The sequence below is a fragment of the Periplaneta americana genome, chromosome 12, assembly GCF_040183065.1.
Source record: "Periplaneta americana isolate PAMFEO1 chromosome 12, P.americana_PAMFEO1_priV1, whole genome shotgun sequence".
In the NCBI taxonomy this organism is placed as follows: Eukaryota; Metazoa; Arthropoda; class Insecta; order Blattodea; family Blattidae; genus Periplaneta; species Periplaneta americana.
The window spans coordinates 83817801-83842149 of record NC_091128.1 but is presented as its reverse complement, the minus strand read 5'-3'; the positions used below and the strand labels follow the sequence as shown (position 1 = coordinate 83842149).

Here is a 24349-nt window from a genome sequence, read left to right as displayed (position 1 = left end):
CATTACACTCCGTATAAGGGTACACAGACTAAAGACACGTCCAAAACTTTATCCCCTTGACGATCTCAAAAACTGTATTTTGTACAATACTTTCTCCACACTTCGTAACAAGAGTAAATAAAAATTTGTTGTAACTACAGATTTTTATATTGCAGAATACTCACCTGGTCACGTGGCCGAAGACGCGGATGGACATAGTGCGCCTTCGCAACTACAGGCTCTCCTCAGCACGGACACCCACCTGTCGAAACAATACACAGTCTCGAGTTCTGGGAAAACCATGTTTATACGCCTATACAATATTCCTTCTTTTAGATTAGTAAGCTGAAAACTTAGTGTCACGATAAACGATAAAAAAATAACTTTGAAAATGAAGCACACAAATAAATCAGCCACAATCAGAAAATGAAGCTATTACGGAGTACTTCAATTCCCCAAACAGATAAAATATTATTCTACATTTACACAAGCTCTGATGTAGAATTTCAATACTTCAGAATGTTCTTTATGTATCTGCAAACATGTACAGATCTGAAATTAAAATTTGGAGCGAGTCTTGATTGGAGTCCACAAGTATGTAGGCAACAATTTCATACGACTGGCCACGTGTAGATATATACAGGGGCTCTTGTTTACTACACATGCGCAGTGTGTTGTAAGCGAAACATACAATAAGGGAGCTCCAAATTTTATTCCCGTATCTGTACACTTAGCGGCAAAAAGAATGGGCCGACTCTTGGTCGATACAAATGCTAAGTTCTATGGCGCGGTTCACTCGTGTAAACATAACCCAGTGCAAGGCATTGCTGTGGTGTCTCTTCATTGAAAGTCGTCCGTCTATAATGTAGTCAACCTTACGAGCAGTGTGTGGCCCAGTGGTAAGAAGTCTGACATCCGTGCCTTCCTGGTACGGTAAAATTATATTTTTTTTATTTCAACTTTTACATAATTTATTAGTTTAAATGTGAAGTGGCGTTTGTTAACAAACTTCGTTATGCCTGCCTTTTAAAAATATTATTGCCCATCACCTGTGGGATATTAATAGGTGATACTTGGTCTGTATAAACAAAAATACTTGTTGCACATCCTAAACAACGGACCCATATCAAACACAAATAAATAATTAAATTAACAAAAACAAACAATTTGTTAATATATTAACAAAACAAGGATTGTGGTGGGGACTAGTATCTCGTCCACAAACCACCTGCATCAACATCTGCCCTCATTCTGCGCGGCATAGAGTCCACAAGATTATGGAACAGGTCTAAATTCTTGGCCATCTTCTCCCACGCATCTAGAACTCTGTCCCACAATTCCTCAAGTGTCCGAACGGGTGGTTGTTCTGCAGGATCCTTTTGACTGCAGCCCACAAATTTTGAAACGGATTCATATCTGGTGAATTTGGAGGCCAGTCGACTGGGTCGACATCACGCCTCCTCGTAAACCATCTTTGAATCCGGTTGGCGGTATGTATCGGATGATTATCCTGCTGGAAGAAAAGTGTTCCTTCTGGATATCGTTTTCGGGCGGAAGAGATCATTACATTTGCCAAAATGTGTTTGTAGACTTCTGCCGTTAACAGACCGTGGATGCGTTCCAGAAGTCCTGCCCCATCGTATGACATCCACACCCAACACGCGACCCTCACGCGAAGCGTATCGGTGGTGATTCATACAATAAACTATGGCAGTACTATCATTGCTATTGGAGACAATTACCTCGTCGGAGAAAATGACATTTCTCCAATCGAAGTCCTGTCGGAGAGTAGCATACGCAGAATAACCTATGCGAACCAGGGCAATGATTGTTTCTGTGCCATCTTCAAGCGTAATGACGAGACAGAACGTTATATTAACAGATAGCAGTATTGCTTGAAAGAGAGAGGAAGGTTTATTATTATTAGAGTTTGGGCATATTCTAAGAGATATCGCCACATAATTATAGCTTTGCGAGACACATATAATGACAATTTTGTAATAAAAAAATGAAGATAGGGGGAGATTCGAATCTTGAGTTACTACTACTAACTTGTTCAATATACCAATGCCGTAACAACTTGCGCTACTGTAACTGTTTATATCGGTTCGGCATAATACATGGCTTTCCTGTTCATATTCGCTCCGGTTGATTTTGTATTTATCAATTTTATTATTATTTCACTCTTCAAGGGCCCTGATGTATCTAGAATCAACCCGCCATTCGATTGTATTACATATTTTAGCCTCTTAAACAAAATACAGCAAATTTAAATGGTTTAATTATGTGTTACCTAGTGAACTACAGCGTTGACAACACGAGCATGCGCAATGTATGTCTCTGGAACTTAGAAAATGTCGGCCGACCCATTCTTTTTGCCGCTAAGTGTACATACCATGTCTCAAAATTGCTGTTGTTTAATCAACTGTCCGAAGACAGGTCTGGACCCCACAATTGGGTAGGGTGGCCAATTCCTTTCCCCCTCCATTGCATACATCGCTGATTAGATACACATCACATTAATCAGACTTCAGATGTAGTATACAAACAACTGTTCTTCCTCTGACACATGTCATGTGAGATGTACTGCCTGATAATAGATGTACTGTACACATCAGCCAGAACCTCAGTCAGAGGAGGTCTCAAAATTGTGGTAGCACTTTCATGTGATTATTATTTTAATAATAATTGTTAATGATACAATAACTTAATGCATATAAATTGTTTAAGACACTCATAATTTTCATTCTTGGATGTATGTTAGTGGTGGATGCCGTGATGGTGAGAGAGCACACCAGGTCAGGGCATCGGATGTCTCTGGCTTAGAGAGAACGCCGAACTTAAGACAAAATTACGAGTGTATCACATCTACAGTTAAATCGCGATGTGCCCATTGTAGGCAAAGCGACTATAAATAATATAATGACCACCAAACGAACACACTTGCTAAAGGAGAAACGTTTACCTTCTTCTATTTCTCCATGAAATCAACATTCCATTCGAGCATTTTTGCCATATTTTCATAAGTTAAAAAATACCGGTAACTTTGCGGTAGAACTCCGATCAGGTAAATCGACACGACGACAACGAAGAGCAGCCCATTGGACATCGCCAGTGATTCCCAAATAATGATCCACCTCTGGTAATTCATATCCATTTTTACGTACCAGATTGAACTGCACGATTTGCAGGACAGAATTTTCCATTCCTTATTTTCTGCCCTCTTCACACAGACATTAAAAGTGAGCCAATGTGTCGGATTGGAGAACAATAATTATTTCGTTTCCTGGAGGTTTCATTCATTCATTTTTTACACTGTACTCGGTTTAGTTTCTTAGGAGTTTTATTCTTAAGGACGATCATCACATTGCATGACACAAAAAGGGAAAAAATAGTTCTGTAATATGACAACGCATGGTCTTACGAAGCGCATTTCTTTACAGACAGAGAGAATCGGGAAGAATTGACAGCAACTTATGCTCAATCCAACATGGGTCTGATCTGACACATTCGAACTACCATCTGCTTCGTTTCATAAACAATTTCATGTGAGTCCACTACTTCGAGACCAATAAAGATATCAAGCATGCTGTGAATTGTTGCCTGTACGAAGTGGAAACGGAAATCTACAGCAAAAACATTTTTGAACTCTAAAAAGGTGATCAAAATGCATCGATCGGAATGTCATTTCATGAAAGAGAAAAAAAGACAAGACTGTCCTCTCGTATCGAGTAAAGTAAAAGCCCGATATAGCGCGGTCCGATATACCATAGATTTGGATATATCGCGGCGAATAGTAGGCTATGTCTTCAAAGAAAAAATACCATTATTAGTGAAATTCATAATTTCAGAGATTCAATACACTATCTGTGCACAAAGATTCATCACAACTTATCACTGAACCAATCTCGACTTTACAAACAGTCCCGTGACATTTCTAGCCCCCATTACTGTAATTAGTATTTGGGATTTATTTATTTAATCTGGTAGAGATAAGGTCATCAGGTCTTCTCTTCCCCTCTACCAGGGGATTACAACTACAATATCAAAAATACAATTAAAACTATAATTACAATTAATATTAAATTTACAATTACAATATAAAATCGAAGTACTAAAAGAATACTTGATTAATAAAGGCTAGACAATTTATTATAGAAGATAAGAACGAAAGAGTTATAAATATAGGAAATGCCTGTTATTATTCGGTTGAGAAGCTTTTGTCATCTAGTCTGCTGACAAAAAATCTTAAAGTTACAATTTATAAAACAGTTATATTACCGGTTCTGTACGGTTGTGAAACTTGGACTCTCACTTTGAGAGAGGAACGGAGATAAAGGGTGTTTGAGAATAAGGTTCTTAGGAAAATATTTGGTGCTAAGAAGGATGAAGTTACAGGAGAATGGAGAAAGTTAAACAACGCAGAACTGCACGTATTGTATTCTTCACCTGACATAATTAGGAACATTAAATCCAGACGTTTGAGATGGGCAGAGCATGTAACACGTATGAGCGAATCCAGAAATGCATATAGATTGTTAGCTGGGAGGCCGGAGGGAATAAGACCTTTGGGGGGCCGAGACGTAGATGGGAGGATACTATTAAAATTGATTTGAGGAGGTGGGATATGATGGTAGGGACTGGATTAATCTTGCTCAGGATAGGGACCGATGGCGGGCTTATGTGAGGGCGGCAATGAACCTCCGGGTTCCTTAAAAGCCAGAAGTAAGTAAGAATAAGAGAACTATTTACAGGAAGCATTTCTGAACGAATCTCAATTACTAAGTGCCTAGAACAGTGGTCGTCAGCTGAAATGGGTAAAGGGTAAGCGGAGCCGTCCCTTGTGCCCCATCGTGCAGCAGGAAGAGGTAGAGAGCATATCCGCTAGCAGCTACGAATGCACCATAGTGCAGTGTGTTCTCCGCGGGTAAGAGACGCTAGCCCCAGGGTGCTCTTGCTGACGACCGCTGGTGAAGTAAATGTAAATTTATTCTTTTATTTCGTTGAAGCCAACTTATTACTTCCAGGGATGGGGTAATAGATCAAATTTGCGTACATTGCTTACAAAACGTAATTATGAGCACGTTGAAGTTTCGTTCTGTTGTCGCTGGAAAGGTCAGTCAGCAAAATGGCCGCATAGTCAAAACAGGGCAATACAAGTACAAGCGTATTTTTCAAACAAGAGGGAATATGAACATTTATCCTTTTTAGCACATGGATAGTAGAGTACAGGGTTGTTTCCGATCTCTGATAACGAATATGAATGACATCATGTGCGTCAGGTATCACACGACAGCTGAACTGTGGCGCGAGGTGACAGACCAGTAGTGAGTGATCTCATAGTCAGAATGCACGGCGACTCAAGCATAAATTCCCAAGAAAATAGAGCCTTTTTGAGAGGGGTACATAACAACCCTTTTCCGATGCCAAGTACAGTTAAGTGAAAATAAAAGGAGCCTGCAATAAACGAGGTTTCGTTATTTCCAAGAAAGGATCTTCTGTGCACTTAATAAGATTGGTAAAGCTCGAATGGAATTAATTTGTATCATCTCGTGAGGTGCGGCGACTTGTGACGGGGGGGGGGGGTGGATTTGCTTCCTTTTTCCACTCTGGAATTAGTCCTATCCGAGCTTTGCCAGTCTTATTAAGTAAGTCTACACACAAGACGCCTTACTTGGAAATAACGAAACCACTCTTTTGCAGGCTCCTATGATGTTCACGGAACTGTACTTGGCATCGAAAAGGGTTGTTATGTACCTCTCCCAAAAAGGCTCGATTTTCTTGGGCATTGCCACTGTGATACACCGTGCACTCTGATTATGAAATCACTCAATATGGTCTGTCACCTCTCGCCGCAATTCAGCTGCCGGTGTGATTCCTGACGTACATGACGTCATTCAAATTCGTTATCAGAGATCGGAAACAACCCTGTATAGTTACGGATAATAGAGTAAACACGCATTAGATGAATGTTTAGATTCTGAATAGTTCTGTAAAGTGCACGGAATTGCTAAATGCTTAAAATCAATTAAGTACACAACAGAGAGTTGATTCTGCAGCAGCCGATTTTGGCTATATTATCAGAAAACTCTTGACATAAGGATGTACGGTTCTATTTCTCGTCTTTAATGACCAGCAAACAACCACCCTCACTTCCTTGTCCACAGGTGTAGTCTTAATCATACAGTATATTCGCGTAGTATTGAGTCTTCAGCTCAGTCCATGTGTGATGACTAAAAAAAAACAGACTCCTATTTAGTGAGTGTTAAACTCTAAATCAGTAATCGTCAGCACTCGCTGAAATAGGTAGAGTGCATGGAGGTTACGAAAATATCCTCCGTCGTGCACAAGGGATAGAGATACAGCATACCCGCGAGCAGCCACGAATGAACGCTAGGGCAGTGTCTTGTCAGCGGGTAAGAGACGCTAGCCCGAGAGTGCAGTGTTCTGATGACCGCTGCTCTAAATGATTAATCGTGCGAAGACATAAGTTTGTTCGTGAGTGTGGCATTTCAGAAGGAACAATAAATTAGATGGTGGATGAAAGAAGAACATAAACTTACGTTTTGTCAGTCTACCGTCCGATATACCACAGATAAAATATGATGCGGATGTCACGGAGTGAAGTATGTCCCCCAACATCCGCGTTATATCGGGCTTCTACTGTACTTTCATCTGGACCTTTTGTTTGATTGTAATTTTAATGCTTATGATTTGTGATACGACCATAGTAGGGAGTACACTTTTCTGTATTGTTCGATACGGACTGCATGTACATAATATATTGACTCTCGAAGGTGTAAAATATGCTGCAGTCCAGACATCACTGTCCATAATCGCTACTCGTATCTTCGACCAGACTAGTGGCTATACCGTACTTTAAAGAGTTGCTTACTGTGTGGGACGATTGTAAAGATTGCCTGATTCCACAACAGTAATTCGCGGACACAACAAACGCGCAATGAATCTCAAATCTGAAGTTCTACAGAATACGACAAACTTATGTATTTTTTATGTTTATACTTTCTAATTCTTCTACTGACCCAAATAAACTGCGGGAGTTGTATTTTTGAGACATTGCCAAGACTATATTAGTGAGATGCAAGTTTTACTCGACAACAGACTCATTAAAAAGGTGATGGAGATTATTCAGTGCCCGTGATATAGGATGGATTTTTAATTTAAAACAGATACTTGAGAAAAGCAAAGAATTTGGCATTGACACACATAATATGCACGTAACACAGAATAAATATAACTAGGTTTTACTTGCCAAAGGAAGAACTGTAAATACCCATTAAACTAGAACAACTGGGTAAAGCCACAATGGCAGATATGAAATACCAAACATTCAAAGCTGGCCTGCATTATCTGAACTCTTATATATGTCAGAAATGAAATCCTACAAGAACGTGCTTTAACATCTTTGTTGTTGATGTAACATAGCGCTTGAAGAGGCTATAAAATGCAAAATATATAACATTTCCTATAAATGAGTTCAAATCCTTGCAAACGCAAGCGATATTGGTGTTATAGTATGAACACAGGCTATACGAAATATGTTTTAAGTTCGTAACATTCAACAAGAAAAATGGGCCTCAATATCAATCGGAATGAAACTATCTAAATGTTGTGTAGTTGTACGAAACTTCTTCCTCCCTAATAAATCACTAAACACAAACTTATAACTGTGCCTGAAGTAAGAATGCTATGAGAATTGATGCAAAAAAGTGTCATGTAGGTGACAATATTTTTTCATTATATATGTTTTACGCGTTTCAGTTCCTTTACCATGTTGCAAATTATGTTACTCTTTATAAGTAGTTCATGCTCTGAACTGTTATTCAAGAGATATCTACGACTAAATGAAATAATTTAATAGCACAGAAATAAGACAACCTTTGTTTTTGTATTAGCTACACATTACAGATTAATACATTCTCTATCATTAAAAAATTAATACATTCGTAATTTATAAACTATTTTAAGGTTTAAATATATATGCGGTCCTAACACTAGAAGGATCAATCGGTCATTTTGATCCATTTTGACATTTATTTGTATCTTCTCTGTGTATTGTCTCACCAAGTTCGTTCTTCGTGACTTTTATTGAATTTATTCTCTTTAGGTCCCCTGAAAATTTCAGGTTATAAACGTTATTTATGGGCGCAATATAAACAGGTACCTAGAAGAACCAACATGGGTCTTTTTGACCGGCCTGCATCTCTTCTTTTTCTGCAGCAGCAAACTACAAATAGGCCTATTGCTGTTTCATGACCCTCTTCCGCAGCCTAACAATGAACTCAATGCATTTTCTCCATGTGGCAAGTTTATTGAATATAGGTGGCAAGTCTTTCATATTACCGAAAATATTTCCTTTACGTAGACTGGTCATTACACAAAAGATACGAACTAAAATAGGGAGTTTATAACTCCTTTCCTGTGCCATTACAATACACACAAATTATTTTGGGACAGTGGAAATTCTTTTGACAACTGTATGAAGTATTTCATTAGTCTATCTCAAGATTCCTATTCACCATTTAGTTTTTATGCGAACATGGCAAACATGACACGAAAGAGTATGAACTTATGGTAGAAAGAATATGAGCCATGAACTTCTGGTACGAAAGAATATGAGCGATGAACTTCTGGTACGAAAGAGTATGAGCGATGAAGAATTTCTACATTATTTACAAACACTGTCAGAAGAAGAAGACGACGACGACGACATTGCCGGCAATAAAACGATTACACAACTAATTTTGAAAGGTGTTTTCATAAAATCCTAAATATAGTCACATGTTGAAAGAAATAATAATAATAATAATAATAATAATAATAATAATAATAATAATAATAATATGGTGTTATATATGCAAGGTGCCTGATAACGGGCTGGACCACTCGGGTTCGATCACTGATGGCGTCGGAATGGGAATTTTCATCTGAAGATCTTCACACCTGGTCCTGGGGCCCACTCAACCTGCCCTAAAATGAGTACCGGCGCTTTCCTGGGGGGAACTTCGGCCGAATCGTAGGGCTTGTCACCTTACCTCGTGCCCAAGGCTGAGAATACATGGAACCTTGCATCCACGTCCTCCAAGGGACTTCATGACCTGTAAGTGGAATATCTTTATCTGTGTGTGTGCGTGGGTGTAATAGTATGTCTTTCTATGTACGTACATAAATAAATGACAAATATACTTAGAATGAATTTTTAATATTCATTTACTATTTATTTATTCTTTAGGATCGTTATCAGAAAAGTCAACATCTACCACGCGCAGACCAGAGCAAGTAGCACCACCAGCTAAACGTGGACGTACGTGTAGTTGTGGAAGAGGTCATGGTATTTCTAGACAAAAGCGAGGTGCTAATCCAGCTATCTGATATAGAAAGTGATGATACTGCTGCAAATAGTACAATATGGTCAAGTATAGTACTAGGAAATGTTTCCGAAAGAGGGCATACTAAACAACATATATCAAGAATGGAAATTATTCTTATGCATGTCGTGATTGATAATGATATTCTGTAGCATATGAAATCATGCACAGAGTCTAGATCTCGTGACATTTTACATTTGAAGTTCTTTACGCCGTCATAAGCCTTACCTATGTATGCACATGGAGTATATGGTGATAGAAACTTCCGCCTGAAGTACTGTGGTCACAACACTGGGATCCCCCATTCTTTTCCCACACTATGGCCAGAAATAAGTTTTAGGAGATTTTTGCAATTTCTTAGATTTGAGACAAGCAAACTCGGTCAGAACGTCTTCAAAGAGAACGCTTCGCTGCAGCATATCCAATTTGGAAGCCTTTTGTAGTCAACAGCATCATGAGCTACAAGCCCAGCGATAGGCCTAATATAACTTTATAAAATTTATTTACAGTTTTTCAATCATATGATTTATCATTTTATTGCAAATTAATATTTGTTAATGCACATTACTAAAAGAAATGTATGAACGTTTTCGTCTGTGCGCCATCATCAGATAATTGTTTTAACAATATCTAAACGTAAGTCCAATGTAGAATTTGTGTATGATATAACAATAAAAATTAAAATCTTGAGTTATATACAGAAAATATCTTAATATAATTGTAAGAGATAAGTTAATTTTAATTGATTTGCATATGGATTTACTAACTTTCCGAAAATGTGCGTAATACTGCATAATATATAAATACATAGAACTCATGTTACAATGTTGTATGTTTGTTACATAACACTGTTAAATATATTAAAAGATGATAAAATATATAAAATATTGTTATACTTATGTATATATGAAAAACATTAATGACGTTATGTTTTATTACGTATTGTTATTTGCGATATTATGACAATATATATTTCCTTTTGCATGTAATACAATTGTGTGTAGGAAGCAGACAGTAGTGAGAAGTACGGGAAGATAAATAATACGTAATAAAAGAGACAAAAAACGAAGAGAGCAGAGAGGAGGAAAGAAGAGCAGGGAAGGGAAGAAAAGGGGAGAAAGAGGAGAGGATGGAGAGGGGAGAGAGAAGAAAAGAGAGAGGAGGGACAGTAGAGGAGAGAGTGGAGAGGGAACAGAGAAGAGAAGAGAACTTCATGAGATATTTGGCCTTTAATCACTGACTGTCATTGCAGGAATTACTCATTTTCGTCCTTAAATAAAATCGCAATAACAGCAGAAGCTTACATATAACACAGTTAATCAATAAATGACACCAGTGATGAGGTCATTGCGAATTATACAGTCGCTACGTTGCGCACCTCACCTTGAGTAACTGTGCTGCACTTTCACAGCAGCGCTTGCGAGAATGATTTATTATATCAAGGTCTGAAGTGAATGCGAGGGCTGCGGGAGAGTTTTCCCAGAGTACTTCGGCTTTTCGTACCATTAGAGCGACGTCTTCAATATAATATTAATGGATCGGTACAGGTGTTTTATTATATCTCTGCCGGTGACTGACCGTTCAGTTTCAAGTGGCTTATCTTGGTCGTGGGTGTCAGAGTACTAAAAAGCAAAACGAAAGCTATCTGGTTGTCTTCATTCCAATGCTCTCGACACTGCTTACCTGTAAGCTGAGAGTTTACACCAGTGTTTTTCAATCTTCTTCAACATATGGCACAGTAAAGATGTACATTAAAATCCCGCGGCACACTCATATAGGCTAATCTAAACCAATGGTTCCCAACCGGGCGGGGGGGGGGGAGAGGGCGGTTGTAAGAAGGAATACGTTTACTGAATGTTGATTTGTGTCGCATTCACTGAATGTTTACTCTTGTGGACTCACTTTTTTACAACTCTTTTCACTTTTATTTTTCCAGTTTTTGCTACCTTTACTATTTTCATTTTCTCGCGGTGCACCATCGGATCATTCGCGGCACATGGTTGAAAATGGCTGATTTAGACATAATTTTTCTCAAAAAATTAGTACAATCTTTTGTTATCTCTCTTTCCCTCCTGAACGCTTTCACATATCATGCTGGCTTCACCATAATTTTAAATACGTTTATATGATTAGGAAATTTTCACGTTCTTTTATTATCTCATTATGTCTGAAACGGGTAGGTGACTCAAAATCTGTAGTGGACAGACAATATTTTGAAGATTGTTTTTAAAAGACTCTTAATTTTTTTATCAACATTCTACCATGTCTCCATAATTATCACCCATCCGAACTACCGATACAGACTTCAACGGCAAAGTATTGCAGTGTATACATCAAACGTTATGGAGAACAAGTCACCAAAGAAGGTTCATGCTTGAAGTGCTACTATCACTTTTGCATCAGATGTTTTGTTCATCCGATATCATAAGAAAGTTTATATATTTGTTTCCATAGTCCTACAATTTTATTATTTACTACGTGTATAAACGCATATCGTTTACAATCGTCTGTAAGGAAGTGCGCAAGTGCCTTTTTCAAAACATTTGGACGAAATCCGTAACTATACCTATTATTCGGAAGTATTAAGATTATTAAGATAAACAATATCTAATCACAAATAGTGAGATTATTAATCGATTTTAAATAAACTTTGGCTTTATTAACAAATTTTAGTAAAAATATTCAATTTCAAGTTCTTAAAAAATTCGTCCATTGAAAAGATGATCACGATAACGGCCAGAAGGACGACGAATTGGTGGAATAAAGATATTTTCCGGTTTGAAAAATATGCACTGGCCGCTCTACCTGTCCATCGCCTTTCTCTTACAATTAAATATATTACACAGACAGCAGATAAATAAAAACATTATGGATTCACAGCCGATAATACATAGAGTGGTGGAGTAACGGTTAGCGAGCCTGGCCGCTAAACCAGGTAGCCCGGGTTCGAATTCCGGTTGGGGAAAGTTACCTGGTTGAGATTTTTTCCGCGGTTTTCCCTCAACCCAGTATGAGCAAATGCTGCGTAACTATCGGTGCTGGACCCCGGACTTATTTCACCGGCATTATCACCTTTCATCTCATTCAGACGCTAAATAACCTGAGATGTTGATACAGCGTCGTAAAATAACCTACTAAAAAATACACAGAGTGAAGAAAAATTCGCGGACACCAACTTCACCATGCGATTCTTCTATTTTTTTTAATACAGTATACAATTTTCTCAGAAATTTGGGATAAAATTCAGGATATAGTAACACACTAGATAGTCTGATGCCGCTTCGAGTAGTATGATAGTCCAGGGATGCTCTCTGGGAGAATGGTTTAAAGTTTTGGCTTATAAGAACAGAATTTAGGGTCTGATTTATTATCTTTGTCTTTAATTCAAACTGCAGTGCTGTTACGTTTTTGTTTTTATTGTAAAGTATCCATTAAACAATTACGAACATATTACATAAATTAGAGTACATTGTACGAAATGTATTTTGCTTGTGTAATAATAATAATAATAATAATAATAATAATAATAATAATAATAATAATAATAGTCTTCGTATCAAGTGAATTAAGCCAAGAGACCTGTTCCGCTCTCATGTCATTTTTTCTTCTGTTTTTCCGTAGTTGATTTGTTTAGATAATCTTAAATTTCTCATTCTGTGAACACGTTCGATCCATTTTGTTCTGTAATTTATTGATATGTTCTAACATTGAGTGATTCCCAATTGTTTTAGTATTTCGGAGTTTTCTTCCTTACCCCATAATGTACGAGTAAATCCGGCAGCTTTCCTCATAAAACGCATTTCTGAAGTTTGGATTCTTTGTAAATGTTGTTTTAGAGTCCAAGTTTCACTTCCAAATAATAAGGCTGGTTCTGCCAAAACATTATACAGTCTTATTCTAGTACTTGTTTATACACGTGTGGATTTGAAAGTAGGTACCGTTTATAAATCCTCTAACTTTTATTAATTTTGATGTTTTTATTTCCAATGCATCTATAAAATACATCTCAAATATTTAAAAGTATTCACTTGTTTTAAAATATTATTAATTACAATTTTGTTACATACGCCTACTGGCTAATCACCTTTAAATTCCATGGCTTTTGTCCTGTCTGTAGGTATTTTCATTTCATCATCATCATCATCATCATCATCATCTTCCTAACAAGTATTAGGCCAAGTGGCCTGTTACGGTCTCAAACTAGAATTTTCAGTCCATCTCTTCTTTGGACGGCCTAGAGATCTTTTGCCATTTGGATGGTTATGAAACAGTGCTTTTGGAATTCTGCATCGATTCATTCGTTCGAGATGACCCTTCCACTGAAGTTGATATTTTCCATGTCTTGTCCTTGTTCTTGCCTGAGTCGTCATCGTTATAATCCATCCTTGTCATCCGAGGCTTCTGTTGAGACTTGAAAGCAATGTGAAAATGACGCTCAATGGGTTGCTAGCCCAGAGAGGTGCAATTGGTGGGGTTCCCACCTATACAGCATTTCCTCTGCATATGAAATTTCAATTATACCGCTGATACTCGGTCCCCAGAGCCTCGTTCGTTCAAAACGGGTTGCACCACGGGAAGGTGAGGATGGGATTTGGGTAGGAGAGGTTGTAGATTGAATGCACTTCACTACCTTTTAGCAACCCGTATTTTCATTTCAAATGTTATAATTATTATATCATTCAAAATCTTAATGGATTTCTGTAAATCATCTTCAGATTCTGTTATTAAAAATTGATCTGCAAAAAGTAATGTGTTAAATTTATTTCTTCTAATTATTTGTATTCCATAGTTAATGCTAGTCATAATAATAATAATAATAATAATAATAATAAACAATTCAATTTTGGGCTTCTTTTGATCTGCTAGATATAATAATCTTACTTCAGAACCGGTGATACGAAAGCACAAATTTAAAACTGAGTTCGAAGTGAAACCGAATCAAATCACTACAACAATTTTGAAACGAAATTATTATCATTCTGAAAGATCTGTAATTTCATTAGTGTCTGTTATGAGAAAAGATCACATGAAGACATCATGCGAGTATTTACAGAGTTGGAACATAGACATTTAAAATCTTCATTCTGTAAAAATATCCATTTCTGGTTTTATGTAAATAGAAAAGTGCCTTAATTTTAGCCAAACAAACAATCGCTTACTGAAGCATGTGACCGTGAATTTTTCTTTACTCTGAATAAATAACCGTGCATGACAAACCGGCAATTCAGTGCAATCTACCGCCTAATACTTATGGCTCACACACAACGTCCATGCGTGTTCGGTTGCCTCTCACTCAGGCTGCCAACATCCAATAGCATGAGGATTTCTCCCATCTCGGACTGTAGACTTGAGAAAACGTAAAGATCTTTAAGAAAACTTTAAACATTATTGGCGTTATTTTTGCCAGTCTTGAGAAATTAAGTAAGAAAGAAAGTTAAGTATGATGTAAAAATTCGAAGATAAATTATTACAGAATGATATTTTTGGACAGCAATATTAATACTGTGTGTGATTTGTTGAGGAGGGCAGAAGAAGAAAGCGAGCAAATGTAAAATTATTACTCTATTCTATGTTGTCCGTACTACAACCGAAGTTTAAGAATGAGGTTCGACACAAGTCAAAACCTCATTAATGTGTTCTTTAAAAACTCTATATCGATTGCGAGATTATTTTAGTTGGTTATTAAATTAAATTACGTTTTTTTTATTTAACGACGTTCGCAACTCCCGAGGTTATATTAGCGTCGCCGGTGTGCCGGAATTTTGCCCCGCAGGAGTTCTTTTACATACCAGTAAATCTACTGACATGAGCCTATCGCATTTAAGCAAACTTAAATGCCATCGACCTGGACCGGGACCGAACCCGCAACCTCGGGCCCAGAAGGCCAGCACTATACAGACTGTGCCACTCAGGCCGACAGTTGGTTATTTAAGTTATATCAACTACTAGGTTATTTAGCGTCGACGCATTTGGTGATTTCGAGATGATATTTTGCGAGATGAAACCGATGATTCGCCATGGGTTACTTGACATTCGCTTTACGGCTGGATAAACCTAAAGAAAACCTAAAGAGGTAATCATGCGACGTGGGAATCGAACCCACGCCAGAGCACAGCTCCGGATCAGTAGATAAACACTCCTGTCGACTAGCGATGGTGAAATTGACTTTATCGAGATAGTATTTTGGCGAAATGAGTCCGACGACACACCATGTGATTACGTAATTTTCACCTTACGGTTGAGGAGAACCCGAAAGAAATCACCCAAGTAATCAGCCCAAGAGGGACTTGAACCCATGACCAACAGCAACCTCAAACCATGAGTCCCGCTTGCTACTCCGTGACATACAAAGACCTAATTACTACATATTGAAATATCAAAACTGTACAACCGTATTCAACTGACCCACATAACCTCAAATATCCGCCCTTGTTAACTCTGTGATCATTACCCCAAAACAAAGACAGTGCCAAAACAATGACCTCCTTTTTCAAACGCCTTGCCCGATTCCAGAAGTTGGCGCCCATTCAAGGGATCCCCGTTGCTTACGTTCACCTTGTGATGTATGATATCATGCACTGGCATCTTCCCGTTGTTTACCGCACGGTAATGCGTATTATAATCAGTTATTAAAGAGGAAGATGGCGGGGAAAATGAAAGAATACAATGGAACTCGTCTACTGTGACATGTAATTAAAAGCCTCTCTGATTATTTATTCAATTCAATCACTTCTTGAGACGTTAGAACGAACGTCATCGGACACATCATTCACAGGCCTTGAGAAGCGATCTATGCTGACGTCTGAAAAACTGTGCTGGGTCACTATATCGGCTTAGCTTGCCTAACGAAGGAATATAGATGGTATAATCAAGAGCAGGGCATATGGAATATTCTAATGAAAACCAAATCAAGATTATGATTATTAGTTAGGCCAGGGGGTTTATGGATCGCCGTGATGTTCGGGTAAGTTATTTACGATACAAGTTGAGAGATGGCTCAATGATACTCGCAATCGGAAGGAGCCCGGTTCGAGTTGTGAAGAAATATAACAATAGCAGCGCGCTTTATTATTTTTTTGCAGAGCCTTTATGCCTAGCGTCGCCCTGGGTGACACTGGTGATACAGCGCTGGCCTTTTGTGCCCGAGGTTGCGGTTCGAGCCTGGTCCAGGTCGATGGCATTTAAGTGTGCTTAAATGCGACAGACTCATTTAGTTGCATGTAAAAGAACTCCTGCGGGACAAAATTCCGGGACACCGGCGACGCTGATATAACCTCGGTAGTTGCGAGCGTCGTTAAATAAAACATAATTTTAAAAAAATTAAAAATCTATGCCTAGTGCAAAGAAGGGGGTTTTCACCTTTTTTCGCCATGAACTAAAGTCTACTAGGCGATCAACTTGCGCGACCCACGGATATAATATTTGAATGTAAAAAGTATATCGAAGACCATATATTCATAGAAAGAAAAATAAAGACGGTAAACTTGCTAATTCTAAATGAGGCAGTAGAGCAAGTGGACAGCTTCAAATACTTGGGATGTACTATAAGCAGTAACATGAGCTGCTGCCAGGAAGTCAAAAGAAGGACAGCAATGGCAAAGGAAGCTTTTAATAGAAAAAGGAGCATTTTCTGCGTACATCTGGGAAAAGAACTAAGGAAGAGACATGTGAAGTGCTTTGTGTGGAGTGTGACATTGTATGGTGCAGAAACATGGACATTACGACGAAGTGAAGATAAGCGAAGAGAAGCATTTGAAATGTGGATATGGAGAAGAATGGAACGTGTGAAGTGGACAGACAGAATAAGAAATGAAGCTGTGTTGGAAAGAGTGAGTGAAGAAAGAATGATGCTGAAACTGTTCAGGAAGAGGAAAAGGAATTGGTTGGGTCAATGGCTAAGAAACAGCCTACTGAAGGATGCACTGGGAGGAATGGTGAACGGGAGAAGAGTTCGAGATAGAAGAAGATATCAGATGACAAGACAACATTACGATATTTGAATCATATGCGGAGAAAAAGAGGAAGGCAGAAATAGGAAAGATTGGAGAAAGCTGGGTTTGCAGTAAACGACCTAGGCCTACCTTTGCGCAGAGCACTATAAATTAATGAAAACAATAGGATAATATACAATATATTGTACTTTATACTCTTACTAAAAATACTTATCAGTACTCTTTACTTTGCAGATATCGAGTTTTCATTATTAGTCGTAAAAACGCACCAGGTAGTTCTGAAAAGATTTAGAATTTTATCCACGTCTGTGAGATAAGAACTTCAATATCGCACTCGTGGTACTGAATAACACCAACAAATATATCGTTGGCTAAGACGTGACACTTCGTATTTGTAAATTTGCAGGTGAAACAAGTAACTGTTTTTAAAATTAATTTTTCTCAAAATAAACTTTTTATATATTATGTATATGCTTTGCAAGATCTTCTACTCGAGGACAAAATATTAGTTAACTATTCAACTTCGTGAACATAATAATAATAATAATAATAATAATAATAATAATAATAATAATAATAATAATAATAATAATGTTGTTAAACTAAAAAAGTGCAGTTAAACTAAATGGCAATTTTTGTAGATACGAGGTACTTCTCAGCCACCGATGTCAAAATTTATTGAAACTTAACGGCAAAAAATAAAACGAACTATTTGGTACATAAGTCGTCCGCACCGATAGCCCTACTTACAGAACTGTTAACAATAACAGGCTATGGAAGTCGTATTCGATAATCTGAAATTGTAGTATTGTAAATCCTTATTTTCTCTTTAGTGTGTCCAACGCATCATTATTTATGTTACACCGACACCGACTTATTTTTATATAGTCAAGAGAGAAGACTGGAGAATGCTGGGCTTGCAGAAACCCATGAATGAAAGAAATATATAAAACAAGAGTACTAGTGAGATACAAAATCTGAATATCACAAGATTCGAATTGCCCCATAACATCTGTATTAAAGTAAAATGATCCGTTTGTCCCCATCTGTATCGATTAACCGGACGCCCTTAATGGTTAATCGATCGGTTAATTGAATTTTAATAGATTTTAAATTGTAAATTGGAACAAAACACCTACTATCATTATATAATAATTATATACAGGGTGTACTCTAAATAATGTCATTAATTTCAGAGTGTTATTGTTAGAGATATTTCAAACAAAAACGTTTTATATAGTTTTGCTGGTTTTTGCTCCCTTTTCGAGATAAACATTGTTTTATATCAAACATTTCATAGCGTGTTCTGGGAAAGCCACTGATTGAATTCTCAATACGCTCAGTAATTTTAACAGAGCAATGTATTATGATAAATGATTGAAAGCATTTTAGTTTTGTCCTTTAAATGTGCATAAATTTGACCCCAATAAATGTAACTTTTCGTTCTGCAAAGAAATTTTACAATCTTACATTTGTTCGGATCAAATTTCTACACATTTAAAGGAGAAAACTAAAATTGTTTCAAAACATTTATTGTTACACTGCTCTCTTAAATTGGCTGAGAATATTAAGAATTCAAAAAATGGCTTTCCCAAAACACGCTATGAAATATTTCATATAAAACCATTTTTATCTCGAAAAGGAAGCAAAAACGAGGAAAATTGTATTAAACTTTTTTGTTTGAAATATCTCAAAGAATAGCCTCCTGAAATTAATGACAATACTTACGGTTCACTGTGTATAATACATGTAATATACAGGTTGATTCACGAGGATTTACCGTCCCTTACGGAGCTTATTTCCGACGACATTCTGAGCAAAAAATGACATATAAACGTTTGTCCTAATCTCAATATTTTCAGAGTTACACTAATTTGAAATTTTGTGTAAAATATCATTATTCTTGAGTTTTAAGGATGAAAGAATATTACAGATAAAGAATGAACTATTCATAAGTACCACTTCTTTAATTAGCTAGTATTCTGAAGCTAAAAATGTTTTGTGAATTCCATAGTTGCTTTGTACAGAATTCTGTTTCGATTTTTAACTACAAAACTACATTTTCTTACGCACTGATCACAACAATTGTTACAAATCGCGCCAATCTTGTAATTCCTCAAGACTATACATTAAAATGCATAATTAAACTGTAAAGAATCAACTTCCTAAAGGCGTATGATTTGTAACAATTATCGTGATAAGTGCGTAAGAATGATATCATTTTAGTTAAACATTGAAAAATAAAATCTGTACAAAGCAAATGACAACACATTTAGCTTCAAAACACTAGTCAGTTAAAGAAATGATACTTCTGAATAGTTCATTTTCTATTTGTAATATTCTTTTACACTTAAAGCTGAAGATAAAAGGTATTTTACAAGCAACTTCAAATTAGTGTAACTTTAAAAATATTGAGATTAGGACAAATCTTTATATGACATTTTTTGCTCAGAATGTCTTCGGAATTAAGCTCCGTAAGTGACGGTAATTCCTCGTGAATCACCCTGTATATTGTAATAATATATGTAAAGATTGTATTATTAACATGTACAATAAATCAACCTAAACTATACCCAAGCTCCTGTAACCTTGCACGTACAGATTTGCGTAATGTTGGTAGCGAGAGATGCGATGCTGCCACAATGATCACCACACAAGAGCTGACTTAACTTAAGCGGAGTTTGCTATTCTGCTTCGTTATTTTAAATGATAATTATTATGTAACTTTTAATTACAAATAATAATAATAATAATAATAATAATAATAATAATAATAATAATAATCATAATAAATCAATTACGTAACTTAAATATCATATTTACATAATAATATATTATCAATGTTAATCACAAAACTTCTGACTATAATAATTAATAATTATAGAATTTTACACACGAACGTAATTATATAAAATTTGCCTTCAGATTAATTGTAATCATCACATTATAAGCACTAGAATGAAAGTGTAATGGAGGGACTCTCATATCTACGGACAAATTCCTTCTCCTGCTCGTTAAATTGACGAGTACTTTACACCAATTCTGACACCAGACTATTTAACGCTATGTCTTTAAGTAAAGGATTCTCACAACGTGAGTTATCATTCTCTAATCTAAACGACGTCTTTTTTTCTTTTGCATGTCACAGTAGCGCTACAAATTATCTATAGCTTTATAACAATAACACGTAAATTACGCAGGTATTAACATCATGTAACACAGCATGTAGTAAACTGACAACATAACAATACCCCGTATAGCAGCAGGGGTAGCTGATAGAAAATGCCACGTTTTGATTGGTGCAGCATTCAACTCCTTCATAGAAAGGGTTTCCAACGCAAATAAGTGTGAAGTACAAGGTTACAACGGCCTGGTATAAACCTATTAGATATAATTGCCTTGTAAAGCATATATACAGTACAACAAAATCTGTATATCACTTGGTGCGATAAACTCTTAAGCTAATTGACAGGTAATTAGCGTAAACTCATGTTCTTGTCTTCTTGTTTAGAAAGCTAAAGGAGTAATACTGTAAGAAGAACTATGCACAAATCCCTTCTCAATAGTTTTTTTTCTTTCAAAGCGCTGCTTACACGACCATTTACTTTCACAAACTACGGAAAGGACGTACAGTACCGTATATTGTATTTTATTTGCGAACATGTCCTTTGTCAAAACAATCTTCCGGAGGTGGCTGAAAGTTTACACTGAAAGAGGATTAATAATCCGAGTACTGACATTTCCTCACGCACCTAACTTTGCCCAGTAGAAAAAGTCGACGGCAATTAGGAAGGCGGTAGTCTGCTAGCGTTTGCGTCGAGAGAGACAGATAGCGATAGCAAGGCAGCGTACAACATTGCCACATCGTACTTCACGAGCACGTGCAATACAAATAGCGCAGGAGAGAATTTAAATTATCAAAAGACAATAATGACTTTAGCCGTTGATTACTGTAAGCATGACACCAAACAAATCCTCTTTCCTTCACTAACAATATTCTTTGCACGGTTCTGAATCCCACACCACATCCTTCTGCAGTCGTTTCTTGCGCGTTCGCAACGTTGAAGCCAGCATCAAGATGGCCGGCAGCGTTCTGCTCGTCAACGTTTTTAAAATAATTATACACCTTAAACACTATTTTCCGCGCCTGCCTGTGCAATATTGTCTTTTTACAGTCTCTTCTTCCATTTATTTATCTTATACACACAGTAAATGTTAGTTTTACTTATTCAATGTATCGAAACACTCAACGTGAACAAACGAACTGTGGAAGTACTTGTTATAGACTGATTCCGATTGGTTCTACTGTACAAGCTTGTGACGTCACATACCAGAAATGCTACGGCGCATATAGCAGCTGACCGTCTTCTGAAATGCAGTCTAGTTAGCAGCATCAGCAGTAGCAATAGTAGTAAGTAATAAAGTTCAGCTTTCAGTTGCTCTAGAACTAGATGATCAGTTCACTTTCAAAGATTGTGCATGATTCCTAGTTATTCAGAGATTAGTGTATTCAGGTTGTATATTTGTGAATTTTAGTTATATGCCTTATAAAGAGGTGCATGGAGAACTTGGTGAAAATTTCTGATTTAAATTGAACGATTGTGGGAAGGGGACGGACAAAAAGGCAGTGTTTGTAAGAAATGTAGAAAATCATTCAGTTTGCATTATACACATGACAACGGAAACATTAGCATATTCAGGTGCAATCCGTACTCATAACTCATATAAGCTAAAGGTAGTTAGCAACTCCTGCTTAATGTGTAATGATTAGTTAACGACGCTGTATCAACTCCGCGATCATCTACCGTGCGTCGGTGGTATTTGGCGAGATTAATCCGAGAATTCGTGATGGATAATCTGATATTCATTTGCTGTATAGTTGAGAAAAACCTCGGAGAAAATCCGACTAGGTAATCAGCCAAGTGGAAGTCAAACCCATGATTACATATATAATAGATTGGCCATCCCTATGTTAAAAACGGTAACATATGAAAGAGAAGAACCACCAGGATCGCCACTGTCGGTTGGTAAGGACCGCTAGATGGAAGTACAGTTGTTCAATGCAATTCAAATGAGAGTTATAACGTGTCTTCATATGCAATCGCTAGATAACAGCATAGTGAAGTTGATAAAAGTTGTTGCCTTCAAAGCCTATAAGGTTGAGCAATCTGTTGCATGTGATCTGGGGACAAACTCACGCCAGAGCTTAAGCCTGGTTCAGACGGTGCTAGTTTCTGTGATGGATTCCAAGGTGGCTGCGCTGATGGCTGTCCTGCGTGCTCACTTGCTGGCTCCCCTGTTGCCTACGGTGATGGTAGTTGTTCACACGGAGCTAGCTCTTTTCACAGTTCAAATTGGAAAATCATCTGCTGTTTCATCTGTTGCCAAACTCATGGTCAAAAAGAAACTAAACCGTGAGTGGAAAACAACGAAAGTCCTACATTAACAGTAGTAAATGTCGTAATAAAGTAATTAAGCCATAAGTGAAAACAGCTAACGTCCGATATTTAATTGTTGTTTCTTAGAAACTAAAGAATATAGAAAAAACAGGTTTAGTTGGAAAACAACGAACATGGCGACATGGTTTCAGTGGTGATATTATATGATCATCTTTGCTTTCCAGCCTGCAAACCATCACGAAAAATAGCAAGGAACCTACCGTCGAAATCCAGCAAGCTAGCCATCCAAGGAGCCATCAGAGAGCATTACTTCCGGCAAGTGAGCACGCAGGCTACCCATCCGCGCAGCCACCTTGGAATCCATCACAGAAACACGCCGTCTGAACCGGGCTTTAGCCTCAGAACACGAGAACAACACTTTTAAACCATAAAAAAGGATAGGTACATACTTTGTCAATGAATAATATTGACCAAAATAAGTAAAAAATCCTAATAAACTGGGATCCAAAAGACAATTCCCTCGACGTTATAGGCTATTATTTTCATTTGACAGATGAGTTAAAGCAATAATGTAGAATAAAACATCTCAACAGTAACACAACAAGTATTGATAGTTTTCTAATAATTTCATTGAGCTTAACGAATCTTTGTCATGATAATTATTTCGAGACGAAATGTCGACAATTATCATGACAAGAAGAATGAGATTATTGCGAAATGAAATTATCACAGAAAATTATCATGAGTGGTGCTCGTCTAGATAATTCCCACATGAATAATGGATCTTATTGCGAAATTGCATTTTTCTCTGTAAGCAGAGGTTATAGATACATACCTAATCCTTCAAGAATACTAAATTCGTTCATAACTATTGAGGTCTCCTTTTAATAAAACAAATGAACATTTGAAGTTAATATATTACTTAACTCTTTGTGAATAGCGTAAGTTATTATTCCTTTATTTCAAAATAATAATAATAAGTTATTATTCCTTTATTTCAAAATAATAATAATAAGTTATTATTCCTTTATTTCAAAATAATAATAATAATAATAATAATAATAATAACTATTATTGTTATTATTACATATTATCTAAAGCTTCATTTTCTTAGCTAAGCATTCTTTATCTGTATTTGAAAATTATTACACATTATACATTTTGTTTCACTGAACTTAACGAATGTTTCTTGTCCTCCTAATAGTAGCCTACATTCTGTATAACGTATTATTATTATTATTATTATTATTATTATTATTATTATTATTATTATTACTCGAGGATTGACTGTTATACATTGTTTATTTCATTCCGTTTATTAGACACATTTAAATCATACAGTAAATTGTATTCATTTATCCTAATTCCTATGTAGACGTTTAGAAGTTACATGGAATCATAAGGATTTCCTCAAATCTCCTGTCACTTTTTTTTTGTAGCTTATGTGTATGACGTTAAGGGAGGAGTGTAGGCCTATGCGGTTTTGTGTCAAAAAATCTATTTTACAAAAATAGGGTCATAATTTAGTCTGTTCTTATATTGAGAATATATTCCCAAAACTTCAGGTCCGAATTCTGTCTACAAATGTACCGGTATCTAAAATATATATAAAAATCTGCACTAGGCCATG

At 36.7% G+C, this 24349-nt stretch overlaps 1 protein-coding gene across 3 annotated transcripts in view; it reads right to left on the bottom strand.

Annotated features, from left to right (window-relative positions):
* The window catches only part of raw, a 454717-nt gene that overhangs the window by 408974 nt on the left and 21394 nt on the right, over positions 1-24349 (bottom strand). For 2 of the 3 annotated variants that reach the window (XM_069841669.1, XM_069841670.1), the window contains exon 2: positions 165-241. The exons of the other annotated variant lie outside the window; for it this stretch is intronic. In XM_069841669.1, the coding sequence (XP_069697770.1) occupies positions 165-196 (32 nt within the window). In that variant the 5' untranslated portion in view covers positions 197-241. The remainder of the gene's footprint in view (positions 1-164; positions 242-24349) is intronic. 3 annotated transcript variants of the gene reach the window in all.